Raw genomic sequence first — 13,736 nt, forward strand, 5'->3', positions numbered from 1 at the left:
AGTGCTTTAAACCCAGGCATTGAGATCCAAACATTTCATAGCATACCTAATACTGCCTGTCTGGTTTTGACATGCTGGTTGGCATGTGTATCTAGTAATGATGTGCCTGGAGGTATCTCAACGCTTCCCTTCATTTCAGGAGATACTTGCCTACGTGTTTTTACATATCCTCAAGCTAAGTTGCTAATGCAGTGCTGTAGAACTTCTTTTTTTTTCCATATGTTTTTTTTTCTGTGCGAGCTTGAACTGCAGCTGAACTCCTCTAAGCTGTGAGAAAATTCAGATCGAAATCCAAACCCCTCGAGATCGGTTCCCTGTTTCATTTGGTCAATGTAGTGAACTTTGTTTCTTAAAATTCAGACTCAATGAGCTTAAGGGTTTTTTCCAAACTGAATGAGTCTATGATTCTGTGAAATAAGCATCACGAAGGAAAAGTCTTATTTCCCTTCATGTTTTGGCTGTACTGCTCCATGAATTGCAAAGATTTCTGGCCCTGGGTGTTCTTCCTCCCCCGCATTTACTTCCTCCAGCTTCCTGGGTCATTCTTGCAGGAAATGTAGAGGGGAGAAGAGATCAAATGGGTTCAGGGAGAATGCTTCCCCCCAGGAAAAGGTTTTGTTAGCTAATTTCCTGCCCAGAATTCCCTCAATTGCATCAGGTTCAGCAGTCTGTCAAAATTCAGACGTCTCTTGTGATGTAAAGGGCTGATGGAAAGTGCCTTATGCTCTCAGCAGGATCAGAGGAGCATTGTGTTATTAACACTACATGCTAACTAGTAACTGAATTGAGGTGAGTAGATTTAATGCCTAGCACATCAGTCTGGTTTTGTTTTGGGGTGTGTGTGCAGCCCCCATATCTTTCACTGCCCAGTTGCATCTGGAAACAAGCTGGTGTGTTACAGTGTTCATGGTAAGGGCCTGTTCCACATCCCTCTAACGCTTCTCCTTGTTTTGCATCTGCAGTTTGAAGGGAGGAAATACTGCGAACATGACTTTCAAATGCTTTTTGCCCCTTGCTGCCATCAGTGTGGTAAGTTTTACATCGAGGTGAAACACTGCACACCCATCACAAATGGAAAGTCAATATATGTCACTGGGGATAGATGTGCAACCCTTGTATATCCTCTCTGGGAGGTGGCCCCGTGCGGCTGAGCATCCGAACTTCCAGAGTGAACTAGGTCTCAGAGAATTTGGGGAGCTGCTTTTCCTAAAGGGCATCAAACAATAAGATTTAGGAGAAAAAAAATAAATTACATTATTTGAGTGAGTAGTTTAGGTGTTGATCCAGTGATCCAATGAACAGACCGTCCATGACTCCTGATTATATATATTTATTCACCTGCATGTGCTTATAATTGGCCCTTCTCATACAGCTGAAACCCTGCCACAGGGTCTCTGTCATCTGCATAGACCACTGCAACCCACCCATGCTGGCCTCCTCCATACAAGGAGGGAGTCTTCATGACCTAGTGTTAAAATCAAATGATAGCCCCAGCCTCTAACGCCCACCCTACCTAAAGCTGAGAGCTGCTTGTTGTTTGCCACTGTTGATGCAGACACTTGCGTGTCTGCTGCGCTGTAATCATCTGCATGGTTGTTTTTGTGCCCCCACGTGCTCAGGCAGGGCTGGGAAGTCATTGCCTGGCTGCTGCTGAAACTGTTCTGGGAGCTGTTGTGTTTCTGCAGCACCTTGGCAAGGCACCCCGGATTTTGCTTATCTCAGAGAGGCCTTTCCCCATGCCGAGGGAGGGGAGGGGCTGCATGCTGAGGGAGAGGGAAGCAGATGTTACGGACCTTTGAATGTAAAGCTGCAGATGTGACCAAGCAGGGGAAGAGGAAGAAATGTGTTGGTGGTGATTTCTGAGGAGCTACGCTGCTTATCTCCCTGATTTCTCCTGCCCATCCAGCACAGCTCCCACTGCTCCCACCCTGGCTCCTTGTAGTGTCAACTCCAGTAAAACCTCATCAGGGTCCCGTGCAGAGTGGGGTTTCCCCACTGCTTGGAGTTAGTAAGCACAGCCAAAATCAACGGGGCTGTTGTTAAAGATGAGACTTTGGGCTTTCCTGACACTTGCAGAGCCCATTGGTTTTGTTCTGGAAAAGCTCTGACTTCCTTGGAACGCCACAGAGTCACGTGCTGGATGTTACATGGGTGACCTGCCGGATAGCTTCCCTTTGGCAGCGGAGTTGTGCGTCCTCCAAAGCCAGGACCTGCCCTCCTGCGGCACCGGGAAGCAGAGCTCCCAGCGCCTTCCAGGCAGAGCCTCTGCACTGCACAGAGACCTTAGAGAACAGCTAAAGCACGTGTGTGGTGGACGTGGCTTCACTGCCTGTGCAGTACACTCACACTGTGCATGCAAAACAGTCGTTCTCACACGGATTTTTTAACACCTTACAGGAGAGGGCTCCTCTTGGTAGGTCAGAAGTTGTGTGTGTTGGATCGACTGTTCTGGAGCTTCACTGTGGCTTTGTGTTTTGACTCCAGCAGCAGGGGTGGGGTTTGCAGGAGGTCCACAGACACCCAGGCTCAGTGCTGTTGTGCTTTGAGTAGAGTGCCTTCAGGGCTTGGTCCTGGTGGAATATAACCACTACTTTGTACATGGCATGTTAAACTTGTCGTCTTCTAAAAGAAGGAGATGGACATGAGAAAGCCTTATTCTATAAAGAACTCCATGTATTTCTTAACAGCCTGAGAACAGATAAGCAAAAACAGGGAAGGGACTGAGAAAGAATGGTTGCAGGGTGGAGTGAGCATGTAGAAAGGTTTGTATGTAAAGAACAAAAGGTCCCCCATCAGCAAAGAGGTTTTCTTCTCAAACAAACCTAAATTCCAGAGTTTAGAACCAGAATGTATCCTACCAGATTTCAGGGCAGGGAGGGGCAAGAGGAAGCACATCATAGCAATGTGGTTGTGGGTTGCTTTTAACTTTGTCCAGCATGGTATTTTACATCCTGGTGGTTTTTTTCTTACAGGTGAGTTCATTATTGGTCGTGTAATTAAAGCAATGAACAATAGCTGGCATCCAGAGTGCTTCTGCTGTGATATCTGCCAGCAGGTATTGGCTGATATCGGATTCGTCAAGAATGCTGGCAGGTAGATCGTCACCCTGCTTTCTGTTAATGACTGGGAATAAAATAGGGCACTGAGAGATTTTGGTTCCTGAAGCTTTCCAGCTGAGAGGTGGAGCAACTGAAGTGTCTTTTGTGGGGAAAAGGTCTAAGGGTGCATCACCATATGTACCTTAAAATATACACTTAAAATATTAAGTTTACCTACTTTAACACCAGATTTCTCAGCAAACATGTTCTCTCCCTGGCAACATTTTGCGGGGATGGTGATAACGTCCTAAGAGAGAAAACATTCCGATACAGAAGCATCGTCTTTACTTTTTTAATACCAGCTTTTACTTCCTTTTTCCAACTTGGATTTCCAATTTTGGTCTAGTTTAGTACCTTATTTGTTAATAATTGCTTTATGATCAGTGGGACACATCACAGTGTAAGATGTTTTCACAGGCTGTGATCAATGTTTTTACAAGTGCATTCTGTGGACGTTGGCTTTGTATGTATAATAGGATAAACACAGTTATTTACACAATTAAAGGAACTGTGCAGTCATGCAGCTTCCAATCTAATAAGATTTTTGAGGGTAATACAATAGCAGCGAGAATCTATCACAAACTTCAGTTTCTGTGTTTCAACACAGTTTACACTCAAATGAGCTGAAGAAATTATAACCAGAAGATGACAGCCCTCCCTCTTCTGGATTTGGTTTGCCTGACAGGGGAATTGTTTTAAAGACTGTTTCCTCCCCCCCCAAAAAAAAGGCTGAGCGAAATGAGGTTCTAATGTTTCAGCTTATATTTTGCACCCTAGTACCGGGTACCAGCACTTAACTTCTTTTTTTTTAATATTGTTTCAGACATCTCTGCCGCCCTTGCCATAACAGGGAAAAAGCCAGAGGCCTTGGAAAGTACATCTGCCAGAAGTGCCATGCCATTATTGATGAGCAGCCCCTCATATTCAAAAACGACCCTTACCACCCCGACCATTTCAACTGCGCGAACTGCGGGTAACTGGGGTGCTGCCCAGGAGAGCTGGGAAGCGCTGGGGGTTATTTGCTTCACCAGTTCCTACCTGACAGTGAAAACGTGGCCTGAACAGCTGGCAGGAGGGGTGGGTGGGCTTTGGGTGCCCTGTGGCCAGGTGTGTGCGACTGCTTTTGGGATGGTGGAGTTGGATGGACCTTGAGTTCAATCAGCAGCTGACCTCTCCGGGAGTAAAGAGAGGTTGGACGCTGAAGGACAAGGTGGTACCCTACGAATTGGAAAGTGTGGACAGGGGTAGAGGTTCCTGTGGCAGTGAAGTGATAATTTGTTACTTTGCTACCAAGAGAAAGAAAAGCCGTCCTCTCTGGCTGCTTGGGCTACTTGTCTTGCCTGTGCTATTTCTTTTCAGCGGAGTGGTGTGCAAACTTTGTTCTCTCATAACCTTTTCTGAGAAGCTTTTTCCCACTTCATCTTATCAGCTTCTGCGGCGGCGGTGCACGTAGCTGCCCGTTTCTGCACCCCACACTGATGCACAGATGGGAGGGCATTGCAGGGTCTAGCATGGAGTGTTCGTTGTGTGGTTCAGGTGCAAAGGAAGCTATCCTTTCAGGGCCATAGCAAAGGCTGCTCTGAGTAACAACACGGAGGGTAGGGTCGTGTCAGTGGCCACCAGCTGACAGCACGAGTGAGCACAGTCAGCATGTAAAGCCTAGCTGTTCTCAGTGCCACACAGCTTACTGAAAAGTAGAGCGTGTGGGATCCTGCAACTGCCAGTGAAGAAACTTCACCAGCTCATGCAGGTCCCTAAGTTTTCTTTCTCTTAAGTTTGATGCAGCAGGATGACTGCGTTTTACTTTCGGTTGCAGTTACGCAAATCTAAAATAAACTGGTGATGAGAGTGCCAGAACACGAACCAGACGCGGCTCCAGCTCGCACGCACACAGGGCTGTGCTGCAGAACCAGAGAGCAGAGAGAGGACAGTTCAGTAGCTGTTTCCAGAGAGACTTTGTGCATCTGGCATAGCAGCTTGTTCTCAGTTTACTGCAATTAGCCTTGAACCTTGTTACACTGTGTCGGATTTGATGCTTCTGCATAGCAGGAGTACAAATGCAGCTTCTGAAACGAAGGCTGAAAACTGGGGGGAAGGGGGGGGGTGTTTGTCTTCAGAACCTCTCCACAGTTGGCATTGTTCAGCACCTCTCTTCATGCTCTCCATTCATCCACTTTTGAACAGGAAGGAACTTACTGCTGACGCTCGGGAGTTGAAGGGAGAATTGTACTGCTTACCCTGCCACGACAAAATGGGGGTCCCCATCTGCGGGGCCTGTAGGAGACCAATTGAAGGCCGCGTGGTGAACGCTATGGGCAAACAATGGCACGTAGAGGTAAACACCAGATCATAACACTGTGTTTTACAAACATAAAGCCTTACCTTACCCATCTGGGACTTCGCTGATCAGTTTCAGTGAAAGGATTAGCAAAGTGTGCAGTCAGTAATCATTAGTTAATGCCTTCTAATCCCGTTTGCAACTTTCTTGTGGCTGGTCTTCCACTGTGAAATGGGATTTATTTCCTGCCTGACAGAGAGCTTTGACTGTGAAACTCAAATCAGTAATCGAAGCGCTGCGAGGTCCTCGCAAAAGAGAATTTCAGAGTGCAAAGGGATAGGTGCGGGAAGGCAGTAAAACCTGTGGGAGCTGTAGTGTTACTGAGCATCATAGCACCCTCCCATCTTCCATAGTCACCCTCCATGTAGATCTCTCTAAAGCACTTGATGTGAGAGTGTGTATTTCAAGGCCATGTACAAGATTTAGTTCCACATCTCCAATTTAAATTAGGAAGATAAACAGTTTATTCCTTTTGTTGCTTTGAAAACCTCCAGCAAATGCTTTCTGCATAAAAGTGTAACGATGGTGCATATTCTTTAATATCTCTTCATTCTGTTCATTGAAATGTTGAAGACATTACAAGGAAGGTCATTTTAGTGTTCCAAATGTGGAAACAAAAAAAGTTTTCACTCTCCTTTTCAAGGCAGCACAGTGAGCTCAGTAGACTTCAGTCATGTTCAGTACTGCGTTTGGTTGGTTTGCTTTCCAGAAAAATACTACTTGCAAGTCATTGGAAAAAAAAAATAATAATGTAATTTTCTTTTTAGCATTTTGTTTGTGCAAAATGTGAAAAGCCATTCCTGGGTCATCGCCATTATGAGAGAAAAGGCTTGGCCTACTGTGAAACCCACTACAACCAGGTACAGTTGTGTATTTTTGAAAATGGTCTTAACTGGTGAACTTAGAAATTAGTTTTATTAGCTAGTGGTGGGGAAACCCTGGACATCCTTCCTGTTTCTTATGGGCACCTGTGGGTGTGATGCCAATTAGATACTCTGATGCAATTAATTTAGCCGGGTTTCTCTATGATTGGTCTGGTGCTGTGCAAGACAAGGTATTTCAGGAAGGCCAGCAGGAGCAGCGAGTATCCATCCAGCTGTTCTTTGGGCTGAGTAGTACTTCAGTAGAGCTGTTAGCAGCTTTTACACCTCTGTGAGATCAGAGCACCTAATTACACCACGTCTTTTCCAAGAAGCCATAGAAGGTTTGCCTCTCAGTAGCTGTGGTGTAAGGCCAAGCCCCAGTGAGCAGGGTGGTTTTCCCTACAGCTGCTCCTCTGAAGATGACTGTGCTCTAACACATTACACCTCCTCACCCAGCTCGTTCACGCGGTTGCTGAAGGCTGGGAAGACTAAATTTGTCCGAGGACACCACCTAGTGACAATTTGCATTTATATAGGGGTTAACTATCCCGGTACCCTCTGTCCCCACACTCCCTTGGTTGTGAAGTCCAGCACTAGGACGTATACAGGCAGAGTTTTTCTGTTTGGCAGCTGCCTGCGCCCTCTCACGTCCCCGTCCCCCCCCTTCGCTTGTATAAATACAAGAGTAGGGGTTACATCTGGGAGTGGCTGAGGCATCTGCTAATTACAGATTGGTTCTTCAATTTGTCAGCGATGAAGGGCAGGTGATTGAGATGTTGCTGGCATACTTGAGGACAATAAACACCGTGACATTAGCAGTAATAGAGCTGCAGCCATGATGGGGTACATACATGCATCAGAGAGGAGCTGTATGTAGAGGGAAAAAATAGTTTGGAGTATTTCTTAATTGTCATATTATGGACAAATGTTAAGCCTGGAAATAGAATGAATAATTTTTTGCCTGATTTTTTTTTTCCATAAATAAAAGTAGTATTCCCTTACATTTTTTGCCAGAAACAGCCATATGTTCTAGTCATGCATGTAAGTACAAATGTCAAATTGGCTAATCAGTAATGACGTGCATATGACACCAACTGCTGTGTTCTAAATGTTCAGGAGGAGAGAAATGTTAAACCAAAACAAAATCCTATTTACAGAGGGTCAAACAGATGTAAACAAGCGTTTAAATTTTTAATATTATAAAGAATTTTTGTGATGACATGATGCAAGACATACTTGGAAACCAAAACCAGACTTCCCAGCATTCCCTTTATTTTACTGAAACAAACAGGAAGGCTACTGTGCCCCTCAGCTGAAGTGTAGTTCTTTTGTTAGTTTGAGAAGTTACCTCAGTAAAGTCATGGCATTAAAAATTTGTCACTCCTCTTTCCTCTACAGCTGTTCGGTGATGTTTGTTTCCACTGCAACCGCGTGATTGAAGGAGACGGTGAGCACTTCTCTGACTCTCTAACTTCTGCTTCCTTAACGTTCCTTTAAACTGGAAGTAAGGGGGAAGCAGCCCCCTGTTGAATCCTTGATTGTTCTCATTAAAACAAAACCAGCCCTTGTGTTGATCAGAAATTAGGTTAGAGCTGATTAGCCAGAGACCAAATGGTAAGAAAAGGTTGCAGTGAGTGTTCCATGATGCCGTGGAAGATCCCCCGGTGACTGAAGGGAACTGTGGACAAGTGGATACCCTCTGGAAACGTGCAAAGGCCAGGGGTGCTGGGAGATGCACAGGGGCAGCTCCCTGCCCCACTGATGTCAAAAACAAACACATGCAAGGGCAAGGATGCCCACACAGGCATCTCCTCAAACACATTTAGGGATCATCAGCAGAATTTGACAGATTAGATCTTGAAAGGCCTGGGTGGGCACTGTAAGGCTTTTCTTTTGAAGTCCCTAGTTTCCATTATTTCCGTGTCATTCCTGGAGATAGTTACCTATCTGTCACAGCCACCTGTCTTTTGAAAACCTCAGCTGATGGTAATGTCACAAAACCAGGAAAGATCATATTTGGAAAAGTGTGGCCTATAAAGGCAGAACTGGAAGTATGTATTTTAAGATTGGGGCTGGGGGTGGGGGGGAGTGTGTTGAAGGAAAGGAAGTGGTTTGGAGGGGTATTTTTTGACAACCAGCTATGATAGCATGCCACAAAACAAATTATTCCACCTGAAATAATGCAACATTGCCATGTGCCTCTTTACCGCTGCCTGAGGTAAAAACTGTAATACCAGTGTTAGTCTCGCCTAAGCCAAAGCCATTAGCAAAGTGGGAGGAAGACTTCAGCATGTAAAAAGAGACACAAACTAGTTTATAGTCACGTAACTATAGGGTGAGACCTAAATTCCAGAGGTGTGCTTTCCCCACATTTTCTGGACTGGACTATACCTGCAGAACCACAATCCAGAACGCCTTGGAGGAAACAGTGTCCTTCTCTTGATTAAAATCCTACCGGAATGAGCAGGACCAGAACTTGAGGTGAATTAATAAATTCAGCCCCATCTGATAATGACATCTCTGTGTGTTTCTAACCTTGTGTCATATAATTTGACGCTGCTGTGACAGATTAGGAGCTGCTGTGACAGATTAGAAGCATCCAGTATTGTTTTGTCTCTGGCAAAGCAAACATCCGTGGCCACAGTTTTTCAAGAGGGTGTCTGTGACTCTTCCAAAGGTTGCTTGGGAGTGAAGGTACATTGAAAGAGAGAAGAACAGAAAATGTATTGAGATACAGAACAAAGAGAAAATAAGTTACTTTCTCTCCAAAGCAAAGAATAAAAAATATATCCAAGTTTGTCTCAATCAAGTAATTTATACTACAAGTCCATCAATTTTTTCATCTTGGTAGTGCAGATTTACCAGCAGTGTCCTGACTGCTGGCTTCACATTAGTTTCTTTGCCAGGCAAGAGCTGTTGTTGGTGGCGCTTCATTGCGAGCAGGAGCTGAGAAACGAAGCCCAGTGGAAGCATAAACACTTCTTGCTGGATTGCTTTTCAGCTGAAAAAGCCTCCTGGCTGAGTTGGGAACATAGCATCATAAAAGACGCTGTGAGATGAGGTGGAAGATGGCAACAGGAGGCAGAATTAGGTTAAACTGGTCTTGCTGATGAAGACCCTCAGAGACGGCTGTATCAGTGCTTCACCGTCCTGCTGTGCTACATTCACATGTGCCTTCCCATCTCGCCACGTTAATGTTACTGTCCTTAGTACTTGATGCAAGAATCAAATGACTGTTCTTCATGCCTCATGAATGTATATAAGCTTCAAATTTTTCTAATACTTTTTGGTTTTTTCCTGTAAGGCTAATAATTGTTTTCTTTCCCATCGCCCTAGTTGTGTCTGCCCTGAATAAGGCTTGGTGTGTCAACTGTTTCGCTTGTTCGACTTGCAACACAAAGTTAACGCTCAAGTAAGTTCATGGATAAGTGTGATGCCTTCAAATCCAATCAGTGGTTGTCTCCAAAGTGCAGGTGTTGCCATCGTGTGACTGCTACAATATGAAAAACATAGAAGTGGCATTAAGAAAACACGTTCATCTTAATTCTTTTGCTCTGCTAATTTCCGTCTCTTTCAGCTGTCTGTTCAGGCCTTCCTGCAGTTACTCTTCTTAACTCTTTTCCTTTTCTGTCCTTTATTTTCTCTGTCTTTAACTCTAAAGGGATAAGTTTGTTGAGATTGATCTAAAACCTGTCTGCAAACACTGTTACGAGAAAATGCCAGACGAATTTAAGCGACGACTTGCCAAACGGGAGCGTGAAGCAAAGGACAAAGAGAAGCAGAAAAAGAAAAAGCCAATCTGCTTGTAAACTTTTTTCCCCTTCTCACCACCACCTCTGCTCCTTTCTTCTTTGGTCAGTGCTTAGGATGCTTCTATTTTACACGAGTGCAACATGAAATATTAATTTGTTACTCAGTTATTTTAGCCTGCCTAGCCCTACAGTTAGGTCTGAAAGGCTTTTTAAATGACATGGTTAATCAGTATGGACATTGGGGTAAAAACTGTGTAACTCAGAGAAGTACTGTAATTACCACCTACAACATAGAACCTTGTGAAAGTTACTTTATTTTTCATATATATATATATATATATATATATGTGTGGTATAACATATATATATATATATATGTGTGGGTATGTTTATTAGGGTGGCTTAAAAAGAAAAAGAATGTTTCACTCCCCCTGCTGCTAAAACTTTGCCTGGCTTCTGCTTTGTCGTTTTAGGAATAAATTCGTTGAGTTTGATATGAAGCCTGTCTGCAAAAAGTGTTACGAGAAGTTTCCTCTAGAGCTGAAGAAAAGACTTAAGAAACTAGCTGAAACTTTGGGAAGGAAGTAAAGGTTTCATCTGCCCTTCCTCTGTGAAAAATCTTCTGTGTGTTACCTGGGGGGGGGAAGGGGGCTGCTTTGAGGCTGCAGTCAGAGAACAATGATGATGTATGCCTTCTATGAAATCAAAAGAGCTTAAGATTCTCTGATTTCTATACATGTATGCTTATTTATTGATGAACAGATCATAATTACAGACTAAATTAAATACCAGCTCACCTGAAAGGTTTCTGAGCCCAATAATGAGTTGAACTGGTGCACGTGGCCCATTCTGCACAGTGATCTCTGCGGAAATTTCGAGAGACAGAAAATTTGCTGGTGAATACCTGCAAAAAAACCAGCTGTGCAAATGTGTCTCGCTTGAGGGGCACCTATTCTCATTTATATTAGTGAACGTATTAACCTTCAAATCAAGCATCTACACAAACCTTGCCCGAGTCAGGTTGGGCAAGAAACCAAGATACTTTGCCTCGTGGAAAAATGCACGCTTGGATTTCAGGCCAAGTCCTCTCATTCAAGGAGCCTTGTTTCAGAGGGTCTGATGGCTAAATACAGTCACCGTACAAATGACCTGCTTCTGATAGATTATGCTTACGTGATCAATCTGTGTACATCAGGCTTAGCATGAGATACCTATCTAAAATATATATATTCCTACTGCAAGAAATGAGCATGCTCAGAACTACTTGAATTTTGCTATATTCCACTCAAAATAACAGAATAACTTTTATATATGCTTTTGCATTCTATTTACTTTTTGTGCCTTATTCTGCTGGACCATGCATAACAGTGTTCCGTTAAATACATATAGTTTTATTTTTTATTTCATATTTTTATGCAGAAACTATATACAAGGTATTTTCAAAAGATAACATCCTTTGCCTTAATTCTACAGGATGTGAGAAGTATTTTATTTTGAATGTGAACACCTGAGCTGAAAATTTACCTTCTAGACTTCATTAATTTTCAGAACAATACTGAAAATGGGTATTTCAGTTAACTGGCAATATTGCTTTTACACCTATGAGTGTAAATGTACAAGGTTTGATCCTGCTAGGATCTGTTTCTTTAGCCATCCTCAAGAAGTGAATTAAGAAATCATCACAGTTCCTTTTAACATACATTTATTTGGTTTACACTTCAGTACATGCAAGTCTGTTTTTTTCCCTTATAGAAAATACAGTTACTTAGGACTCCTTCATGGTACTACATTACGAAGTACGCAAACGTTTCTAATTTTTTTATATATATATATTAGTGACTTCAAAAGATTTTATATAATTAGATCATAGGAAGTAAAACTCTGTCCTGTTTATGAAAAATTGCTTCAAAACATCTGCTTTCCCATGTGACCAATAAAGGCTCTGTTACTTAACCCTATATCACCTCTCTTAAATGATTTCTTGAGAAGGGTGGGCAAGCAGCTAGGCTCTCTTGGTTCCCTGTGCTTTTACCTGTGGCTCTAAGTAAATACTTCCTTGTCATGATGTGACGAATGAGCAGGGCCTTAGTTCCTGACCAAAAGATCTTCCATCAAACTTGGAAAATCATGTCTCCTGTATGTCTCCACCTGCTCCAGCGTGGGGCCTCTCCACAGGCTGCAGCTGGGGTCTTGGCCTTTTCCATGGGCTATGGGGAGACACCCGCTCCACCATAGGTTTCTCCACAGGCTGCAGGGGCATCTTTCTCTCTGGCATCTGGGGCCCTTCCTCTCCCCCTCCCCCCGGCCTTGGTGACTGCACAGTTTCTTACATCTTCTCACTCCCTTCTCTGGTGGCAAAAAGCAGCTGCTAGCTAGTGTATTTTTTCTCCTAAATGTGATTCCCAGAGGCGCTGTGACTGTCGCTGATGGGCTCGGCCTTGGTCAGCAACGACTCCAGCCTTGAGCCGGCTGGTGTTTGCTCTGTGGGGCCTGCAGGGAGCTTCTGGCTGCTGCTTGCAGAAGCCGCCCCTGCAGCCCCCCTTCTCCACCAGAACCCAGCCACGCAAAACTACAACAAACTGTCACCCCAGACTTCCAGTTTAGTGCTAGGTAGGGTGTTTTTTTTGACTTATTTTATCCTACTTAGTTATTAGTTATTAGGTATGTAACAGTTTGGTAACTGAATGCGGACCTGAAAGTGTTCAAGATCAGAGAAGCTTAAAATGCCACTCAAACCCATTCACGTAAGTAGCATGGTAGCCCTGTTGGGATTTTAGACCATGCCACGGATTCAGCAGACCATCCCCAGCAGTGCTTCCTTTATATTGTCATTCACTTCTGGTTCTAGGTTTTTCACGTTACAGAGACTGTGCATCTTCTCCTTCAGCCTGTATACACAGACCCTGACTGTTCAAGGAGTCAGGAAGGGGCCCCAACACCGAGGCTAAGCAGCAAGCCCTGGCTCGTGTCCACATTGCTTGGGGTCACATCCATCCACAACACGGGGGCCTTGTTTGTGGTCTGCAGCCACAGGTCTCCTCTTGACTGTGGTAGCCCGGTGGCCCTAACATGGGATGTTTGGTTTTCTCTGTCTCCGAGTCTGAGGGTGACCGTTGTGCTGCAGTTCAGGTTTCCGTTTCATTAACATGACTCTGTGTGTGTCTCTCTGACCCCACAATGTAGTGTTGAGAGCATCTGAGGGTACTTCAGGGCTCAAAGCCTGGTGAATCATGGAAAAATGTTCCTTGGATGGGACCACTAGAGGTCAGCTAGCCCAACCATCTGCTTAGAGCAGGTCTAACCTCAAAGTCGGATCAGTATGGAAGGTCTTGCTCAGTCATGCTGAGTATCTCCACCAAAGGACATTTCACAGCCCTTTGTGGGCAGTTTGTACCAGTGGTTAATGACCCTCATGGGGATACTTTTTATATTACTAGAGTCTTACCTCAAGTGGCAGGTTCCCCAGATCCACAACGCTCTCTGGGGAGCTGTCTTTGGAGTGAACTGTCACTCAAATCATATCCCCGGACATTGTTATGAAGAAGATTCATTAAAAGCAGTTGCAAAACAGTGCCAGGGAGCAAACTAGCAATTAGGCAGCCTGCACAATTACAGGTCTGGTGTTGAAGCTCACTTCCTGGCTTGCCAGTATTACAAATATTTTGCATAGCTGGACATACTTTAC

The 13,736-nt window shown here is 44.2% G+C and overlaps 1 protein-coding gene across 2 annotated transcripts in view; it reads left to right on the forward strand.

Moving 5' to 3' along the window:
* LIMS1 (LIM zinc finger domain containing 1) overlaps positions 1–12,003 on the forward strand; it is a gene marked incomplete at its 3' end in the record, with an annotated part of 35,618 nt that extends 23,615 nt beyond the window's left edge. The window contains exons 3-10 of one of the 2 annotated variants that reach the window (XM_084276458.1): positions 963–1,029; positions 2,973–3,093; positions 3,922–4,071; positions 5,283–5,433; positions 6,204–6,296; positions 7,698–7,746; positions 9,636–9,711; positions 10,525–12,003. In XM_084276458.1, coding sequence (XP_084132584.1) covers positions 963–1,029; positions 2,973–3,093; positions 3,922–4,071; positions 5,283–5,433; positions 6,204–6,296; positions 7,698–7,746; positions 9,636–9,711; positions 10,525–10,639 — 822 coding nt within the window. Of the gene's footprint in view, positions 1–962; positions 1,030–2,972; positions 3,094–3,921; positions 4,072–5,282; positions 5,434–6,203; positions 6,297–7,697; positions 7,747–9,635; positions 9,712–9,960; positions 10,109–10,524 lie in introns of those variants that run through there. The other variant, XM_084276457.1, reaches the window with a different exon arrangement.
* Between the last annotated feature and the right edge of the window lie 1,733 nt (positions 12,004–13,736).

This window comes from Gallinula chloropus (genome assembly GCF_964237585.1).
Source record: "Gallinula chloropus genome assembly, chromosome: 1".
NCBI lineage: Eukaryota > Metazoa > Chordata > Aves > Gruiformes > Rallidae > Gallinula > Gallinula chloropus.